Genomic DNA, 14,598 nt, shown 5'->3' with positions numbered 1-14,598 from the left:
ATCAGACTTTGAATTTGAAAAACCAACAGTGTAAAAAAAAAAAAATTCTAAAAACAAAAATCAGTGTAAAAAAATTAAACGTCAAATAATTCAGTGGAAAAAAATTCTACTTCAAAAAATTCAGTGGAAAAAGAACCAGACTCAACATCCGGGAAAACAGGGAGAAGCAATCGATCCCTGTCTCAATTCATCCAACGGCAGCCAATCAAGTTACGCTCCATTGGTCAGATCAGCTCAATAGATATTGAGTAATATCTGTTACTCAATTTTACTAAAACAAATGGCAAATAAAGTAAACTCACTCACCGAAGCACCATCACCTGCGTTGGTGCACATGGCTGATCTGTCCAATGGAGCGTAACTTGATTGGCTGCCGTTGGATGAATTGAGACAGGGATCGATTGCTTCTCCCTGTTTTCCCGGATGTTGAGTCTGGTTATTTTTCCATTAAATTTTTAGATGTTGACATTTTTTCCATTTAATTTTTTGAAGTTGAATTTTTTTCCACTGAATTTTTTTAAGTTGAATTTTTTTCCATTTAATTTTTTTAAGTTGAATTTTTTTCCATTAAATTTTTTGAAGTTTATTTTTTTTCCACTGAATTTTTTGAAGTTGAATTATTTTCCACTGAATTTTTTTTAAGATGTTGAATTTTTTTCCACTGAATTTTTTGAAGTTGAATTATTTTCCACTGAATTTTTTTTGTAGATGTTGAATTTTTTTCCACTGGATTTTTTGAAGTTTAATTTTTTTCCACTGAATTTTTAGATGTTGAATTTTTTTCCACTGAATTTTTTTTTAGATGTTGAATTTCTTTCCACTGATTTTTGTTTTTAGAAATTGATTTTTTTTTTACACTGTTGGTTTTTCAAAGTCTGATTTTGATGCTGTAAAAATTCAATATTAGAAATTCGTATTCAAACACTGATGGCACTGAAAAACTTCCATTCCAAACCTCTTTAGATCCCCTGCAGATCAGCCGCGCTGGTTCCCTGCTCGATAGCATCGAGTATCGTTTGCTTTTGTCTGCTGCTTTTCTCCAACCCGGAAGTAGCTGCTGCTGTTTACAGTTAGCACGCGTTACAGACGCGAGCAGTGACTGCATGAAAATGAACCCAGTGCAGAATGGAGAGGACTTTGATGGCATTACAGTGCACAACTTTTCCGAGAAGATCCTGGAGCAGGTGGTCCACTTCCACGTGATGAAGCTCAGCGGCGGGTTCTTCCTCTGGGTCGGTTCGTCTCCGGTTCTGTCCAACCTGGCGGTGTCTATGAGCAGCAGATATGTGAGTGTGCATTTATTTATTAACATTAAAATACAATTAAAAGTGATTTGATGTAAAAAACATGGCTAAAACTCAACTGTTCTGGTCAGTTTTTATTTATTTTTTTTAAATAAAAACACTGAATCGGTGCCAATTTTTCTGATTCCAGCCAACTTCCTGCTAGTTTTACTGTTATATCTCATATTTAAGATGATGTTTTTATATAGATTGAATTTGTAAACGTATTCAGACCTGACTTTTACTTGATTTTTCAAACACAAAAGGATTAATAAAGGAAAACAACCCACAGATTACATAAGAATGGTAAAAGCTTGCCTACAATCCGTTTTTAGTGTTCAATACACTTGATGTTTAAAGCTGTACTTCCACACTTCTGCTTTTTTTTTTTACAAATAAAACTAAAATACTGATAGAATCTGGAGTCACAGAATTAATAAATCCAGACTGCGACATCTAATCCACAAATAGATGTATTTATCTGAATATTCCTTCTTTATGACAAGGATTTAGTTGTAATTTAAACTGAGAAAAGTGCAGGATAATATGCAACAAACACTCTATATATCAGTTTTTAAGTTAGTTTTTGCAGAAATATCTTTTTTCCACCAGATCTTTGGTTATTTTTTAAGAGAATATACCAAATATTAGCAGGATCCAGCTTATTTAGTGTGAGGAAAACATCACTGTTATTAAAGAAGGCAGAAACTCGCCTCCTGACAGAGGTACTTTATATTTATCCATGTCTGTATTGGCAGATTTGACGGCTTTCTCTATGGTATTATAAATCAATGTGATGAATTCAGCCTCATTTAAGACATTTAAGATTTAAAAACCACAAATTGATTTACTCAGTGGAGGCTGACTGCTTTTTTTTTTTGTCTGTTTTCTGTCTAGGATTCAATGCCGTTGTCAACATTAGTGATGGGGGACCCGTCCAATACTGCTGCTACTTCTTTGGCAGAGAGATTAGGTAATGTACAGCTCAAGTTCATGTGTTTCGCTTTAATGTGGTCTGCTACTGTCAGTAGTGCTTAAAGAGCTCTGCTCTGCTGTTTTGTGGTCTTCTTCTATGCATTTCAAAGCAATATACCAGTGTTTATATATACTTTAGCTGCTATTATTACCAACGGTGTTCAATATTTTTAATGCAAATTTCATATTATTGAGGCAGCCACTGGAAACCTTTAATTTAATACGATTAAATCCAATAATTATGCTTGTAATATGAGAAAAGTGATGCTTTGAGGTCTAAACGTGTCCGTCTTCTGGGGAAGTGTGGACTGATATGTCTGCGTTGTGTAACCATGAAGCGAAATGAGAGCGATACTGACGTTGATGGAGATTAATGAAACACTGAAGGTGACTTTCCAGTCTCAGCAAGTTCCTACATTCTCATTTACACACTTATATCGTGTTAATTTTTGTACCCAACACGTTTTCCTCTGTGTTATCTGTGTTTTATCTAAGATAAAGAAAAAGAAAAAGAGAACGTGGGACTTAAATCAGGGAAATAAACCAGGCTTTACTCGTTTTTGTCACAGCTCTTGCACGCTAAAGCAGATAAAACCCCACATGCACACCTCAGCACTGAGCTTCTGGAGGGTCCTGCTACGTTGGCAGGTTTTATTTAAAAGTGTCTGTTGGTGCGACCTGTGGGACGATGGAGTTGGACCACATCCAAGTCATTTATCATGTGTCTTTAGAGGCCGCACTCACTAACCTGTAACCCTGCCCCCATGCCCAAAGTTGACCCCTGGAGCTGCTTTGTTTTTATTTTTGAGTCCTTACATCCGTGCTCTGTCATTGGCTGGTGTTTACAATCCCAAGGTGAGAAGAAATAAAAGAAATGAAAGCAGTAAGAGATGTTTCTGCAGAGAAATGCACCGCCACACACTTCTACTGTGTCATAAGTGTTAGGCTAACTGTTGTATGAATCTATATATTATTCTTTTTAGGGCAGGGCAACGATTAAAATGTTTAATCTAATTAATCACATGATTTCCCTGATTAATCACGATTAATCGCATTTGTACCCAAAATCCAAAAATGAATCCAAAAGTAGTGTATAGCTTTTAGCATTTAGTTTTATTTTAAATGTGCTGCCATATGAATGAAAGTGCCATAACATTTGACCGAGGAGCACCTGTAGCGGTGATGTTACCTGCTAGTTTATTTTTAGTTTATTACTCCATGCTTCGTGGTGTTTGCTGTAACTGTGTGAATGGGATGCATTCAACAGACTTCGTGTTAATGTGCGATAAAATATTTATCGCGTTAAATAATTAACAAGTTAACGCGATAATAACGAGGTAACTCGCCCAGCCCTATTTCTTTTCCAAGTTTAAGTTGAGCAAATGGCTTGTTGAAATATAGAAAAAAAACTGTATTTTGTGTATTTTCTGAACCAGACTTCCTCTGTTTTTTTTTTTTTTTTAGCCAAGAGGACCAAAAAACAAGTGTTTGTGAGTTACAGTCTTGCGATGACCGACTCCAGCCTCAGTCTGTTGGTGGAGAACCGGATCAAAAAGGAGCTGGAACTTCATCCGGAGCACTTTGGCACCCTTCACACACAATAACCAGGACAAACAGCCACATCGAGTGATCTTTTATTGACATAATAAATTAAGTGGTTTATTATCAAAACATGTAGGCCTATGGCTTTTTGTACAAATGCATCTTATTAAAAAAATAACACTTATAAAACAGCGTTAGTGGTTGAGTTTTTTTCTTCTTTTCCTCAGTGTTTGAATGTTGAAAACATAGAAACTACGAAACCATACGGTGTGTTTTATACATGTGCGACGGAGTAATTATGGTTTTGAAAAATTAAGCATGTTTGGTTTTGTTGTAAATGATTCATGAGATGGTTTATATTTGTTGTGCTTCCAAATCTATGAAGGTTATGGTCCATACATTATGAATGGATGGCGCATGTACAAATACCTTACATTTTTATGCAGTCCTAAAGGATACAGTATGAATTTACACTTGTCACAAGTAGGCCAGGCCTATGCTGCTCTAGTCTAATCTTCACAAACTTTTCATATTTCAAAAATAAAGAGTGAAATATTGTGCTTTTGTGGCTATAGTTACAGATCTGAGGAGCAGGATTACAACATCACACTAGTACTGAGAAAGAGGAGAGAACGAGAGAGCTGGAGTTGAAATAAGGAGGTATTTCAAGCAACGAAATTGCCCTTGGCAGCCTTACAAAATAAATACTGGATTTCTTTAATTACTTTGTGTCTTCTCTGTTTGGTTAAATGAACAGAGCCGCCGTGATTAAAGCCATTAAAACGCGAAAGATGCATCATAGGACATGCGGCAGAATGCCGACCAACGGCGTCCCTCGGATGTCCGTTCAGCTCTCAGATTTGTTTTAGCGATCGTCTCTAAAAGGCTACAGAAGCAGTCTGCCGAGGCGTCCGGCTGACAGCCATCACACGCCCACAGCTGGAGGAATCGTTTAAAAAAAATCAGCGTCCACACTAAACTCACCTCTGAGGATAAAGTGCCACGTTGGACTTCTGTTAGAGACCACGACCGAAGAAGGAAAAAAGGAACGACAACAGGAATAATAATTTGTGCCCTTTCATGCAGGAAATAGTGGTGGTGGTTTAGCCAAACTCTGGATTTCCAACGTGTTGGCTGAAATTCACAAACACTTGATTGTGTCTTTGACATTTTAGTGCAAAAATAACTTAGAAGATGCCGTGAAATCCCGTTTCAACAATTCAAAAAAAGGACAAACAGAAAAGTCACAAAGTTAATCCGCCGACTCTTCCCCTGCGTCTGCTCACTTGGCAGCGCAGGAACATCACCAACGCCACTGAAGACGCTCGCATTGTTCAACACACTGAGGCTGTGTTCGAAACCGCATACTACATACTTCCATACTTCCATACTGCATACTCATCGATCAGACAGTATACAGAGCGTTTACCCACAATGCATCTCGCTCCTGCCCGAGCCGAAATCACCTGGCCTGAAGCTGATTTCCCTTAAAGGGATATGCCACCCCCAGGCCAAATTAAGTGTATCCCCGCATTCCCGAGACATAAATAAGTGTGTGAGAGCAGGCACTGTCCGAATCTCACAGCACTGACCACTGCTTGGTTGCGCGTAATACATATATGCTAGCGTCGCCAGCGTCGCCACTCGAAATATTTCGCCCAACGTGAATTAATTTACTTGATTTACCTTCTAATTACAGTGTGAGTGGTGTACTTTCACATCGAGTGCAAATGACTGTGTAAATCTACACTGAAGGCTTGTTTTGCTAATGTCGGTTTGGGACCTAGTTTCCAGTGCGGAAAGCACAGCAGAAGCACACTCCCCGCTACGTCATTGGGAACCCCCCCCCCCCCCGGCTGCTTCACGCTGGTTTGTTTGAAGAAGTCGGGGGTGGGGATTCCCAAAGACGTAGCGGGGAGTGTGCTTCGGCTGTATTTTCCGCACCTGAAACTAGTTCCCAAACCGACATGAGCAAACCAAGCCTTCCGTGTAGATTTAGTGAGTCATTTGCATTTGATGTGAAAGTACACCACTCACACAGTAATTAGAAGGTAAATTAATTCACGTTGGGCAAAATATTTCGATTGGCGACGCTGGCGACGCTAGCATGTATGTATTACGCGCAACCAAGCAGTGGTCAGTGCTGTGAGATTCGGACAATGCCTGGGTCGCCAGGAAAACGCTCCCACAAACTTATTTATGTCTCGGGAATGCGGGGATACACTTAATTTGGCCTGGGGGTGGCGTATCCCTTTAAGCTCTAAACTCTGTAAACTTTAGCAACATTTGAAACATTTTCAGGTGAGAAAGTAGTCGTTTAGATCCCCAACGTGTTGAAAACCTGACAAAATACCGGCTATTTACAATTTTGTTCCCACGAATTCGGCGCTGCTAAAGCTAGCCGCAGTGAGCTAACACACTTCTGGTTATTTTCACAAAATAAAATACCCGTTGCCTTTTATCATAGGGAAAGCCATTACGATACAATCGGTGCTTTTGTTTTGAAAACAGGAAGTGAACCTACCCTCGTTGTAGCTAGCTTGAAACTGCCGTTTTGACAGGAAATGACGATCGGCGACGTCACGTTACGTTGCATCTTGGGTAGTTTGAGTATGAGTAGTAACCTCATGATGCATACCCAACATTTCGGAGAATCTAGTATGCATCCGGGAACTTCTTACTTACTCAAACTCGCTTACTTACTAAAGTTAGTAGGAGTAGTATGCGGTTTCAAACACAGCCTGACTTCAGGTCAACTTGGTCCAGTACAACATTTTTTTTGGCAACTCTTGAATAACCATTGTCACTACAAAGTACAGAAATTTACTACATCATCATCATCTCAAACCTCACTACAACTAGAGTTCATCTGGTTCGTCCGAGTGGTTTATTTTGTTTGTTTTTTTTTCCCTTAAAGGTTTCGTTCACGAGTTCAACGACCGCTCAGTCTGGTTAATGTTGCAGCAATTGCTATTACAGTAGAAGACTATTGCTGTGGCGCTCACACCCCATTGGCGACGGCACAATTCCCAATCACCTCGCCACCAGTCGCAAAAGCGTAGGAGGCAGGCACCGCTGCCAGAGCGGTGGCTGCTGCCACGGTAGCGCCCCCGGTGGCTGTGAGGTGTAACGGCGTGTCGTGGACGCGGGAGTAGTCCTTGTCGTACTTGGCGAGGAGGAGGTGCTGCTCTCCTGGGTGGAGCAGGGTCTGACGGGTGAAGGTCTCCCCGTCGGCCAGGCTCTCGGGCAGCGGCTGGCCCCGCGGCTCCGGCAGCAGCAGCAGGCAGATGATGCACAGCAGGGTGCAGCAGGCGAAGATCACGTGATGCAGGAAGTAGCCCTTCTGGTTGTGGAGCTCCATGATGGGGGCGGTGAGCATCCCAAAGCCGGCGCTGGCCAGGACCAGGCCCAGACCTCCACCCCTGCGCAGAGAGAAACTACATTTAGGCATTCAAACAGTGCGTTCAAAGACCGTGCATCTTTTCAGAAAAAGATGTCCCCTCATCTGACAAGATGGGGCCGATTGGCGACTGATCAAAGATTCATAATTTATAGGGCTCGGCAACGATTAAAATGTTTAATCTAATTAATCACATGATTTCCCTGATTAATCGCATTTGTTCGCAAAATCCAAAAATGAATCCAAAAGTAGCGTATAGCTTTTAGCATTTAGTTTTATTTTAAATGTGCTGCCATATGAATGAAAGTGCCATAACATTTGTTGTGCAAACACACTTTTAACATCAGCATCTTTCTGTAGTTTTTATGTAGAAGCCTCGCTCCACTGTCTGTTTCCTTGAATGACTTGCTGCTATCAGTTGTGTGTTTTGCCTTTAAGTGATATTTTAGACTGGAACTACTACGCTGAGAAGACAATTCAACTTGGCAGTGTTTACAGATGACTTTGGTTCTGTCGACTCCGCCGTCTGGAAGAACTTTAAAATGAAAATGGCCGAGTAAAAGTTCCGTACCCTTCTCCATGTTTGGTGGATCCGCCGATTACTTTCTTTTCCTGTTCCACAGCAGACAGCAACAGACTTTTACAAAATAAAAGCCTGTGAGCAACAGACTTTTACAAAATAAAAGCCTGTGACGAACAGACTTTTACAATAATAAAAGAAATAATAAAACGGGTGGTTTGTAGCGTAGTGGGTTGAGCAGGCGCCCCATGTACAAGAGGTTATAGTCCTCGCTGCAGCTGGCCCCCGGTTCGAGTCCTGCATCGGACGGCCCTGTGCTGCATGTTGTTCCCCCTCTCTCTGACCCCTGCTTCCTGTTTCTCTGAACTTTCCTATCCAATAAAGGCATAAAAGCCCCAAAAAATAATGGAAAAATTAAAAAAAATGCGTAAATGCTCGCTAAAATATTTAACAGTGTTAAATAATTAGCAAGTTAATGCGGTAATAAAGAGTTAACTCGCCCAGCTCTAGTTTTACTGTTCACTTCCAACAGGAAACCAAACAACAGTTACCTGTGAGCACACAGGCTTACCTAATCACAGTCGGAGTGATTTCAGCACAAAAGAAAATGCTGAGTGTGCTGACTGCGTGAGATGAGAACATGCCGATGATGGAGAAGGCCACCGAGAATTTCCTGTTCAGAGTGTCTCGCAGAACTGTCCAGAAGAGAACAACATCAGCATTGTAAGTACCAGCATAAAACACAAACAGAAGCCAATGTTGCCTCACGCCAGGGGAATAAATCAAGAGTCCTCCAAATGAAACCGAGCCTCGGATCAGCAGAAAAGTTTACTATTTTAATGAACTGTTTTATGTGGGAACAAATCAGCAAACTGCTGACGTACCTGTGTCATGGCGAAGGCTGTACTTTCCAATCACTGGAGTCCACGAGTGAGCGTTGGAGAAAAGGAGAAAGGGAGCATGTCGTTAGTTAAAGGCAGCACATTGCTGACTCAAAACAAGTAGAATTAAAAAAAAATAAAGGCCTTAAGGAGAATGGTTTACTACTGGAGCCTGAGATAATGACTACATACTGCAGATGTAGGTCATAAAGGCAGGATGAGAGGAGGCTCCCATCATACTGAAGGTTAAATTACAAACTGTATTGTTTAAATGACTTGGGGGCAGCAAGCAAGGTGTCTTAGAATTTCATCTTTATGTACAAGACAGTTTCCTGAACTGTTTTGATGCCTTTCTAAACCCATCCATCAATATTTTAATACCCACTTTAGCCTGTTCAGAGTCACAGGGGGTGTCACAGGAGCCTACCCCAGCAGCCACAGGTTGAAAGGGATGGGATACAATACACTCTGGACTTGTTGCCACCCGATTTACAAACCTTCCCCCCTTAATAATAATTTCATGTGAAGTATGCCTTTCATGCTAGTTAGCACTCAAAATGTCAGTTAAGCAAAGAGCAGGGGAATAAATGGTGAAAAGTAAAGTAGAGGAAAGTCTACCGCCTTAAATGTGCACATTTTTTCTTGCTTTTCCCAAAGTAAAAACAGGAGCAAAACCTTGGCAACTAGAAAGTTAACAAGACTAACGTTAACATTAAGCTACAAAGTAAGCTAACTAGCGAGCTAGTTATGCATGCTAGCTAGAACTAAGCTAATGTGTAGCTTGCAATAAAGTTGCAAGCTTCCACATAAAGTTAAACTGAGAATTCTGTCAAACATTTTTTTTCTACTTAGGAAAAAAGATGTTTATATTCATCACCAGATTAGATTTTGTTTTGTAGCTGCACTTTGGGAGCCTTTGACAGTAAATAACACAACTGATATCACCGTTACTCGGTCAATTTTTGATCAATTATCAAGTGCTTTGCTTTGTTAGAAAGACCACATATTAGTCTACTATATGATTTTGATTAAACATGTTTTTTATTTTGTATATTATAATATTTTCTGGCATCTGTTGACACAAAAACATAATTTTAACACATTTAATGTTTCATAAAAGATGTTCTAATTTGAGATTTTACAAGCTGTGTGCTGCCAACAGGAGACATGAATGACATTGCAGATAAGAAGTTATTATAAAATGAGTTACAAGATATATTTGGAAAGATCCAGAGGATCATGGGCCACATGCTTCAGGTCGCTGGTGCACAAACAGCCTTTTCCTTGTGATAATGTTGTCAACGTTATGTGAAACCTGAAGCCGCTGCTGACACTGAATGATGTGAGAAGGACTTTTGCTCACAGTATTTTGACACTTGTGCATGTGATTACTCACAGTTAAGGAGACCCAGCTGAAGCAGTGATGCCAGAGCTGTTATGATCATGAAGGTGAGCAGGCCTCCACGCCGACCCATCAGCCCCACCGCGGGGCAAAGTGCCAGGCAGGTTGCCACAGCGATGCCAGCCATGGTGTAATAGTCAGCGTGGCACAAAGCTGTGGGCTGGGCCTCCGGGTCCATCATACTGCGGGAGAAGCAGTGGTGAATCCCGTAACCTGTCAGACTGCACAAACAACACACAAACAGGCAGTGAGAAGGCAGCCGGCGAGGTGGAACCTGAGACGTGCGTCCGCCACGGCGGTCGGTGAGGTTTACACCCACACACGTGTCTTTGGCTGTGTTCGAAACCGCATACTACTCCTACTACTCATACTACTCATACTGACTTTTTTCGCCGAAATGTTGGGTATTCATCATGAGGTTACTACTCATACTCAAACTAACCAAGATGCAACGTAACGTGACGTCGCCGATCGTCATTTCCTGTCAAAACGGCCGTTTCAAGCTAGCTACAACGAGGGTAGGTTCACTTCCTGTTTTCAAAACAAAAGCACCAATTGTATCGTAATGGCTTTCCCTGTGATAAAAGGCAACGGGTATTTTATTTTGTGAAAATAACCGGAAGTGCGTTGCTCACTGCGGCTAGCTTTAGTAGCGCCGAATTCATGGGAACAAAATTGTAAATAGCCGGTATTTTGTCAGGTTTTCAACACGTTGGGGATCTAAACGACTACTTTCTGTCTGAAAATGTTTCAAATGTTGCTAAAGTTTACAGAGTTTAGAGCTTAAGAGAAATCAGCTTCAGGCCGGCTGATTTCAGCTCGGGCAGGAGCGAAATGCATTGTGGGTAAACGCTCTGCATACTGTCTGATCGATCAGTATGCGGTATGGAAGTATGCGGTTTCGAACACAGCCATTGTGTCTGTCTGTGGTTGATGCTCTTGTGAAATTCATGCTCTCAACAACAATGGATGTTTGTTCTTTGATTTGTTAAAGAACTGTGCCACAAACGCCACACACTTACGAGTTGACACACAGCACCACGATGTTTTTCCACAGGTTCCTGGTGCTCATCATCTTGACAATGCAGGTCCTCTGGGGTTTCTTGTGCAGCTCCTGCTCCAGCTCTGGTGGGAAACATGAAACGCACACCTTGAGACCTTTTCCTTTTTAGAGGGTAATGAGAGGCCAGACGCTAAGGGACCTTTTAGCACAGGGAAGCTAAAGTGCTGTGGTGCCTTTAGATTGATATAGGACATCACTTTACACTCTCCTATCATCCATCTGTCTGCTCGGGCCTCTTGAGGGAGGCTGAAACGACGAGCGAAACACACGCATAGAGGAGGAAGGTGTGAGTCTATAAGGGCTGTTATGTAGCTACAGAATTAGGATGAATTGTTTTAGCGGTTTTTGAGGACTAAAAAATGCCACTTTGTGCTCAATAATTTAATATATTGGGGGCGGTCTGTGGCATAGTGGGTACAGCAGGCGCCCCATGTACAAGAGTCCTCACTGCAGCTGGCCCCGGTTCGAGTCCCACATCGGACGGCCCTGTGCTGTGTGTTGTTCCCGCTCTCTCTGCCCCCTGCTTCCTGTCTCTCTACACTGTCCTATCTAATAAAGGCATAACCCCTTTAAAATAGTTTAAAGGGGAACTCCGGGGCATTTGAAGCGCATTTCCATTGCTAGAGGTTGTCAAATACTGATAGTAGGACACAGAGAGGTGCAAATCTGCGCTCCCTGTGTGGAGATTGCGCTGTTCGCTCAGCCTGTCATGCGAGGCTAATACGTGGTGGCTAAGGGGCAAGCGCTAACCCTTCCACGTAAAACAACAACTTGCACACTGCAGAAACGTCACACCACTTTATAAACCATCCGACAATAAAGTCACAAGCCTTACCATCAAAACCAAATGCATGGTTCTCACATTATGGGCATGGGGACGTTACAAAACAACTTTATAAACAGCATGCAATTCACCGGTTGTCGGTATGCGCGAGCATTTGAAAGCCCAAAAGAGTCAATGGACGATAATCCCATATACAAAACAATTATATTCTCTAGAAAAACTGCGTTCAAGTATTTAAAACATTACAACAATACATGCCCAGTAATATTGTTGTTGTAAGTTGTTGTTTTACGTGGAAGGGTTAGCGCTTGCCCCTAGCCACCACGTATTAGCCTAGCATGACAGGCTGCGCGAACAGCGCGATCTCCACACAGGGAGCGCAGATGTGCACCTGTCTGTGTCCTACTGTCAGTATTTGACAACCTCTACCAATGGAAATGCGCTTCAAATGCCTCGGAGTTCCCCTTTAATATATTGCTGTCGGACAGACTAAACAAGTCATTTAAAGTGAGCTCTCAGCACTGGTAATATACGCTTTCCCCCGATTTCTACAACTGACACGCTAACGCAGTTATTATCAGAAAATAATCATCTCTGGGCGTCCGACTCTATTGATCTCGCAAAGAAGATCTAAAGGTAAAGGTGTTGATTGCAGCTGCATTTCATCATGTGAACAGTGAAAACTCAGTGTCTTTGTGTCTGTTGCACGTTTGTTTCATCACGCAGCGGCGAGACAAACAGCTGATGGCGCCTTCATAATCTGCTTAATGGCACATTTTTAATGTAGGAAAAATAGATTTAGAGGCTTTCCTCTCGTTTCCTCTTGTTTCCTCTCCCCCCCTTTTTCGAGTCCGTTCTCACCTGTGAGAACTCCACTGGGCTCCGTTGTCATGTCAACCTGGTTTTTTCTGGCGATGCGCAGCATCATTGCTTTGGACCGCCTGTAGTGCTGGGTGGCCAGCAACCAGCGCAGCGATTCGGGAAAAATCCTGAAGAGCGAGAGAGAGAGAGAGAGAGAGAGAGACAGACAAAAGGGTGAGAAGGAGACGGAGAAGGAAGAAGAAAAACAGCAGGAGAATGAGAGTATTGTTCCTAAGTTGAAGCAGAGAGTGCTTAGTACTGTGTAGTGCTCAGTGTACTGTACGAGCCGTCGCCCGGCTCAGCGTGAGAAGAGGGTGGGACTCACCAGATATAGGGCAGCATCAGAACGAAGGGGCTGATTATGACTATCTGCAGCACCTGCCAGTCATCCCGGTTCGGCCAATGCCGACACAGAGCGGCCACCCCTGGCATCAGGAGCTGCCCGCCCACCTTCAGAAAGCTGGCCACCATGGTCATGGAGAAGCGCCAGCCTGGCAAACAAAGCTCGATCCCTGAATAGAGAGACGAGAGCGAGAAGCAAAGAGGGAGGGTTTCACTCCACGGGAAAATATAGACTCTTATCTAGAGACTGTAGGCGTTTAGATTTTTGTGATTATTAACCTAACGGCGGCTTTAACGGCCTGAAAGAACGTGATGTGTGTGTTTGTTTAACGGTATTGAGTTTCCTCTGAATTATTGAGGACATCCATAACTGATGCTTCCCCTGAGAGTGCACGAGTTTAACACCGGGCCGCTTTATGAACTTAGAATGGAGTCCGCATCAAAGCTTTTGAGGGGGTCCAGCTGCCCTTCGAGCATTTTGCTTTGATTGTCTTTTAATTTCTCCCCCCCTGCCACCCCTACTGCCTGTAATATGGTACAGTCCAGATGGCCGGGCCCATATGGCAAGGTCTTCCTGAAGGTGATCATTGTGGGAGGGAGGGAGGGAGGGATACAGTAACCCGTACTGTCACTTATTATTGTGAAGAAGGGAAGAAAAAAAAAGAGGGGGAGGGACAGGGAGTGTAGGAGCAGAATACAAATGACTTTTCCCTCAGAAGGCTACAAAAAGTCCATCTATTCATCAGCGGAGTCACGTGAGGAATGATAATGAAGACCAGCAAAGCAGAGAAAGGGAAAAGCCTAATAAGAAGAAAGATTTAATGATGAGTAAGACTTGTGGATGGGAGAAAGAAAGGGCGTTCGTTTAGTTTGAGAAGGCTGGGAAAGAAGTGGTCAAGGTTTAACTGGAAATCCCTGCTCAAGACTCCAAAAAATCCTCCCTGCAGGTACCAAAACCTCCGAAGGAAATTACACTGACCCGTAATCCTTCACCTGGCTGGCAGCTTTTCCTCCTCTGCAGGAAACACAGACTACGCCTGCCTCCCACTCAGCGATGCGAGGCAGTGTTCACGGCTTCTACAACCGATTTCAAAAATTTAATAAATGTAATAAAACCAGAACGCAACGATTTGCAAATCTTACAAACCAATATTTTATTCACATAGAAAACATATCAAATGTTGAGGATGAGATACGTTGCTGCTTCACTACAAATATCAGCTCGTCATTGGATTCGATGGCAGCAACACGTCTCAAAAAGGTCGGGAACCGGGCAACAAAAGGCTGAAACAGAAGCAGCTAGAGCAGCTAATTGGGTTAATTGGGAACAGGTTAGGGTACACCTTAGAGAGGGAACGCCTCTATGCATCTCTGATGGTAGGGGGGGGGCGTTATTAACGCGTTAACTCGTTAATTATTTAACGCCAATATAATATTTTATTGCGCATTAACGCAGTTTTTGTTTTTTTTCTATATATTTTTTTATTTTTTTTATTTTCATTATTTTTTGGGGCTTTTGTGCCTTTAATGGATAGGAAAGTTCAG

General features: G+C 42.3%; 2 protein-coding genes across 2 annotated transcripts in view; one reads left to right on the top strand and one right to left on the bottom strand.

The window, feature by feature from the left end:
• The first annotated feature begins 1,034 nt into the window (after positions 1-1,034).
• psmg4 (proteasome (prosome, macropain) assembly chaperone 4) lies at positions 1,035-3,993 on the top strand. The gene is made up of 3 exons (XM_075484475.1): positions 1,035-1,286; positions 2,181-2,256; positions 3,723-3,993. The coding sequence occupies exons 1-3, from the start codon at positions 1,104-1,106 to the stop codon at positions 3,860-3,862; spliced, it is 399 nt and encodes a 132-aa protein (XP_075340590.1). The 5' UTR covers positions 1,035-1,103; the 3' UTR covers positions 3,863-3,993.
• A 2,111-nt stretch (positions 3,994-6,104) lies between these two features.
• The window catches only part of slc22a23 (solute carrier family 22 member 23), a 30,323-nt gene continuing 21,829 nt past the window's right edge, over positions 6,105-14,598 (bottom strand). The window contains exons 4-10 of the mRNA XM_075486013.1: positions 13,037-13,223; positions 12,712-12,839; positions 11,026-11,128; positions 9,998-10,224; positions 8,605-8,637; positions 8,292-8,415; positions 6,105-7,222 (exon numbers count right to left, since the gene is read on the bottom strand). Of these exons, the coding sequence (XP_075342128.1) occupies positions 6,802-7,222; positions 8,292-8,415; positions 8,605-8,637; positions 9,998-10,224; positions 11,026-11,128; positions 12,712-12,839; positions 13,037-13,223 (1,223 nt within the window). The 3' untranslated portion in view covers positions 6,105-6,801. The remainder of the gene's footprint in view (positions 7,223-8,291; positions 8,416-8,604; positions 8,638-9,997; positions 10,225-11,025; positions 11,129-12,711; positions 12,840-13,036; positions 13,224-14,598) is intronic.

The sequence above is a fragment of the Odontesthes bonariensis genome, chromosome 15 (assembly GCF_027942865.1).
Source record: "Odontesthes bonariensis isolate fOdoBon6 chromosome 15, fOdoBon6.hap1, whole genome shotgun sequence".
NCBI lineage: Eukaryota > Metazoa > Chordata > Actinopteri > Atheriniformes > Atherinopsidae > Odontesthes > Odontesthes bonariensis.
The sequence above is the reverse complement of the archived record's forward strand: the minus strand, read 5'-3'. Positions and strand labels throughout refer to the sequence as shown.

Bases quoted from the DNA above. Each gene is read 5' to 3' on its own strand.
- psmg4 (XM_075484475.1), top strand. From the start codon at position 1,104: ATGAAAATGAACCCAGTGCAGAATGGAGAGGACTTTGATGGCATTACA. The intron at 1,287-2,180 runs GTGAGTGTGCAT...TTTTCTGTCTAG, and splicing joins TGTCTATGAGCAGCAGATAT to GATTCAATGCCGTTGTCAAC. The intron at 2,257-3,722 runs GTAATGTACAGC...TTTTTTTTTTAG, and splicing joins TTCTTTGGCAGAGAGATTAG to CCAAGAGGACCAAAAAACAA.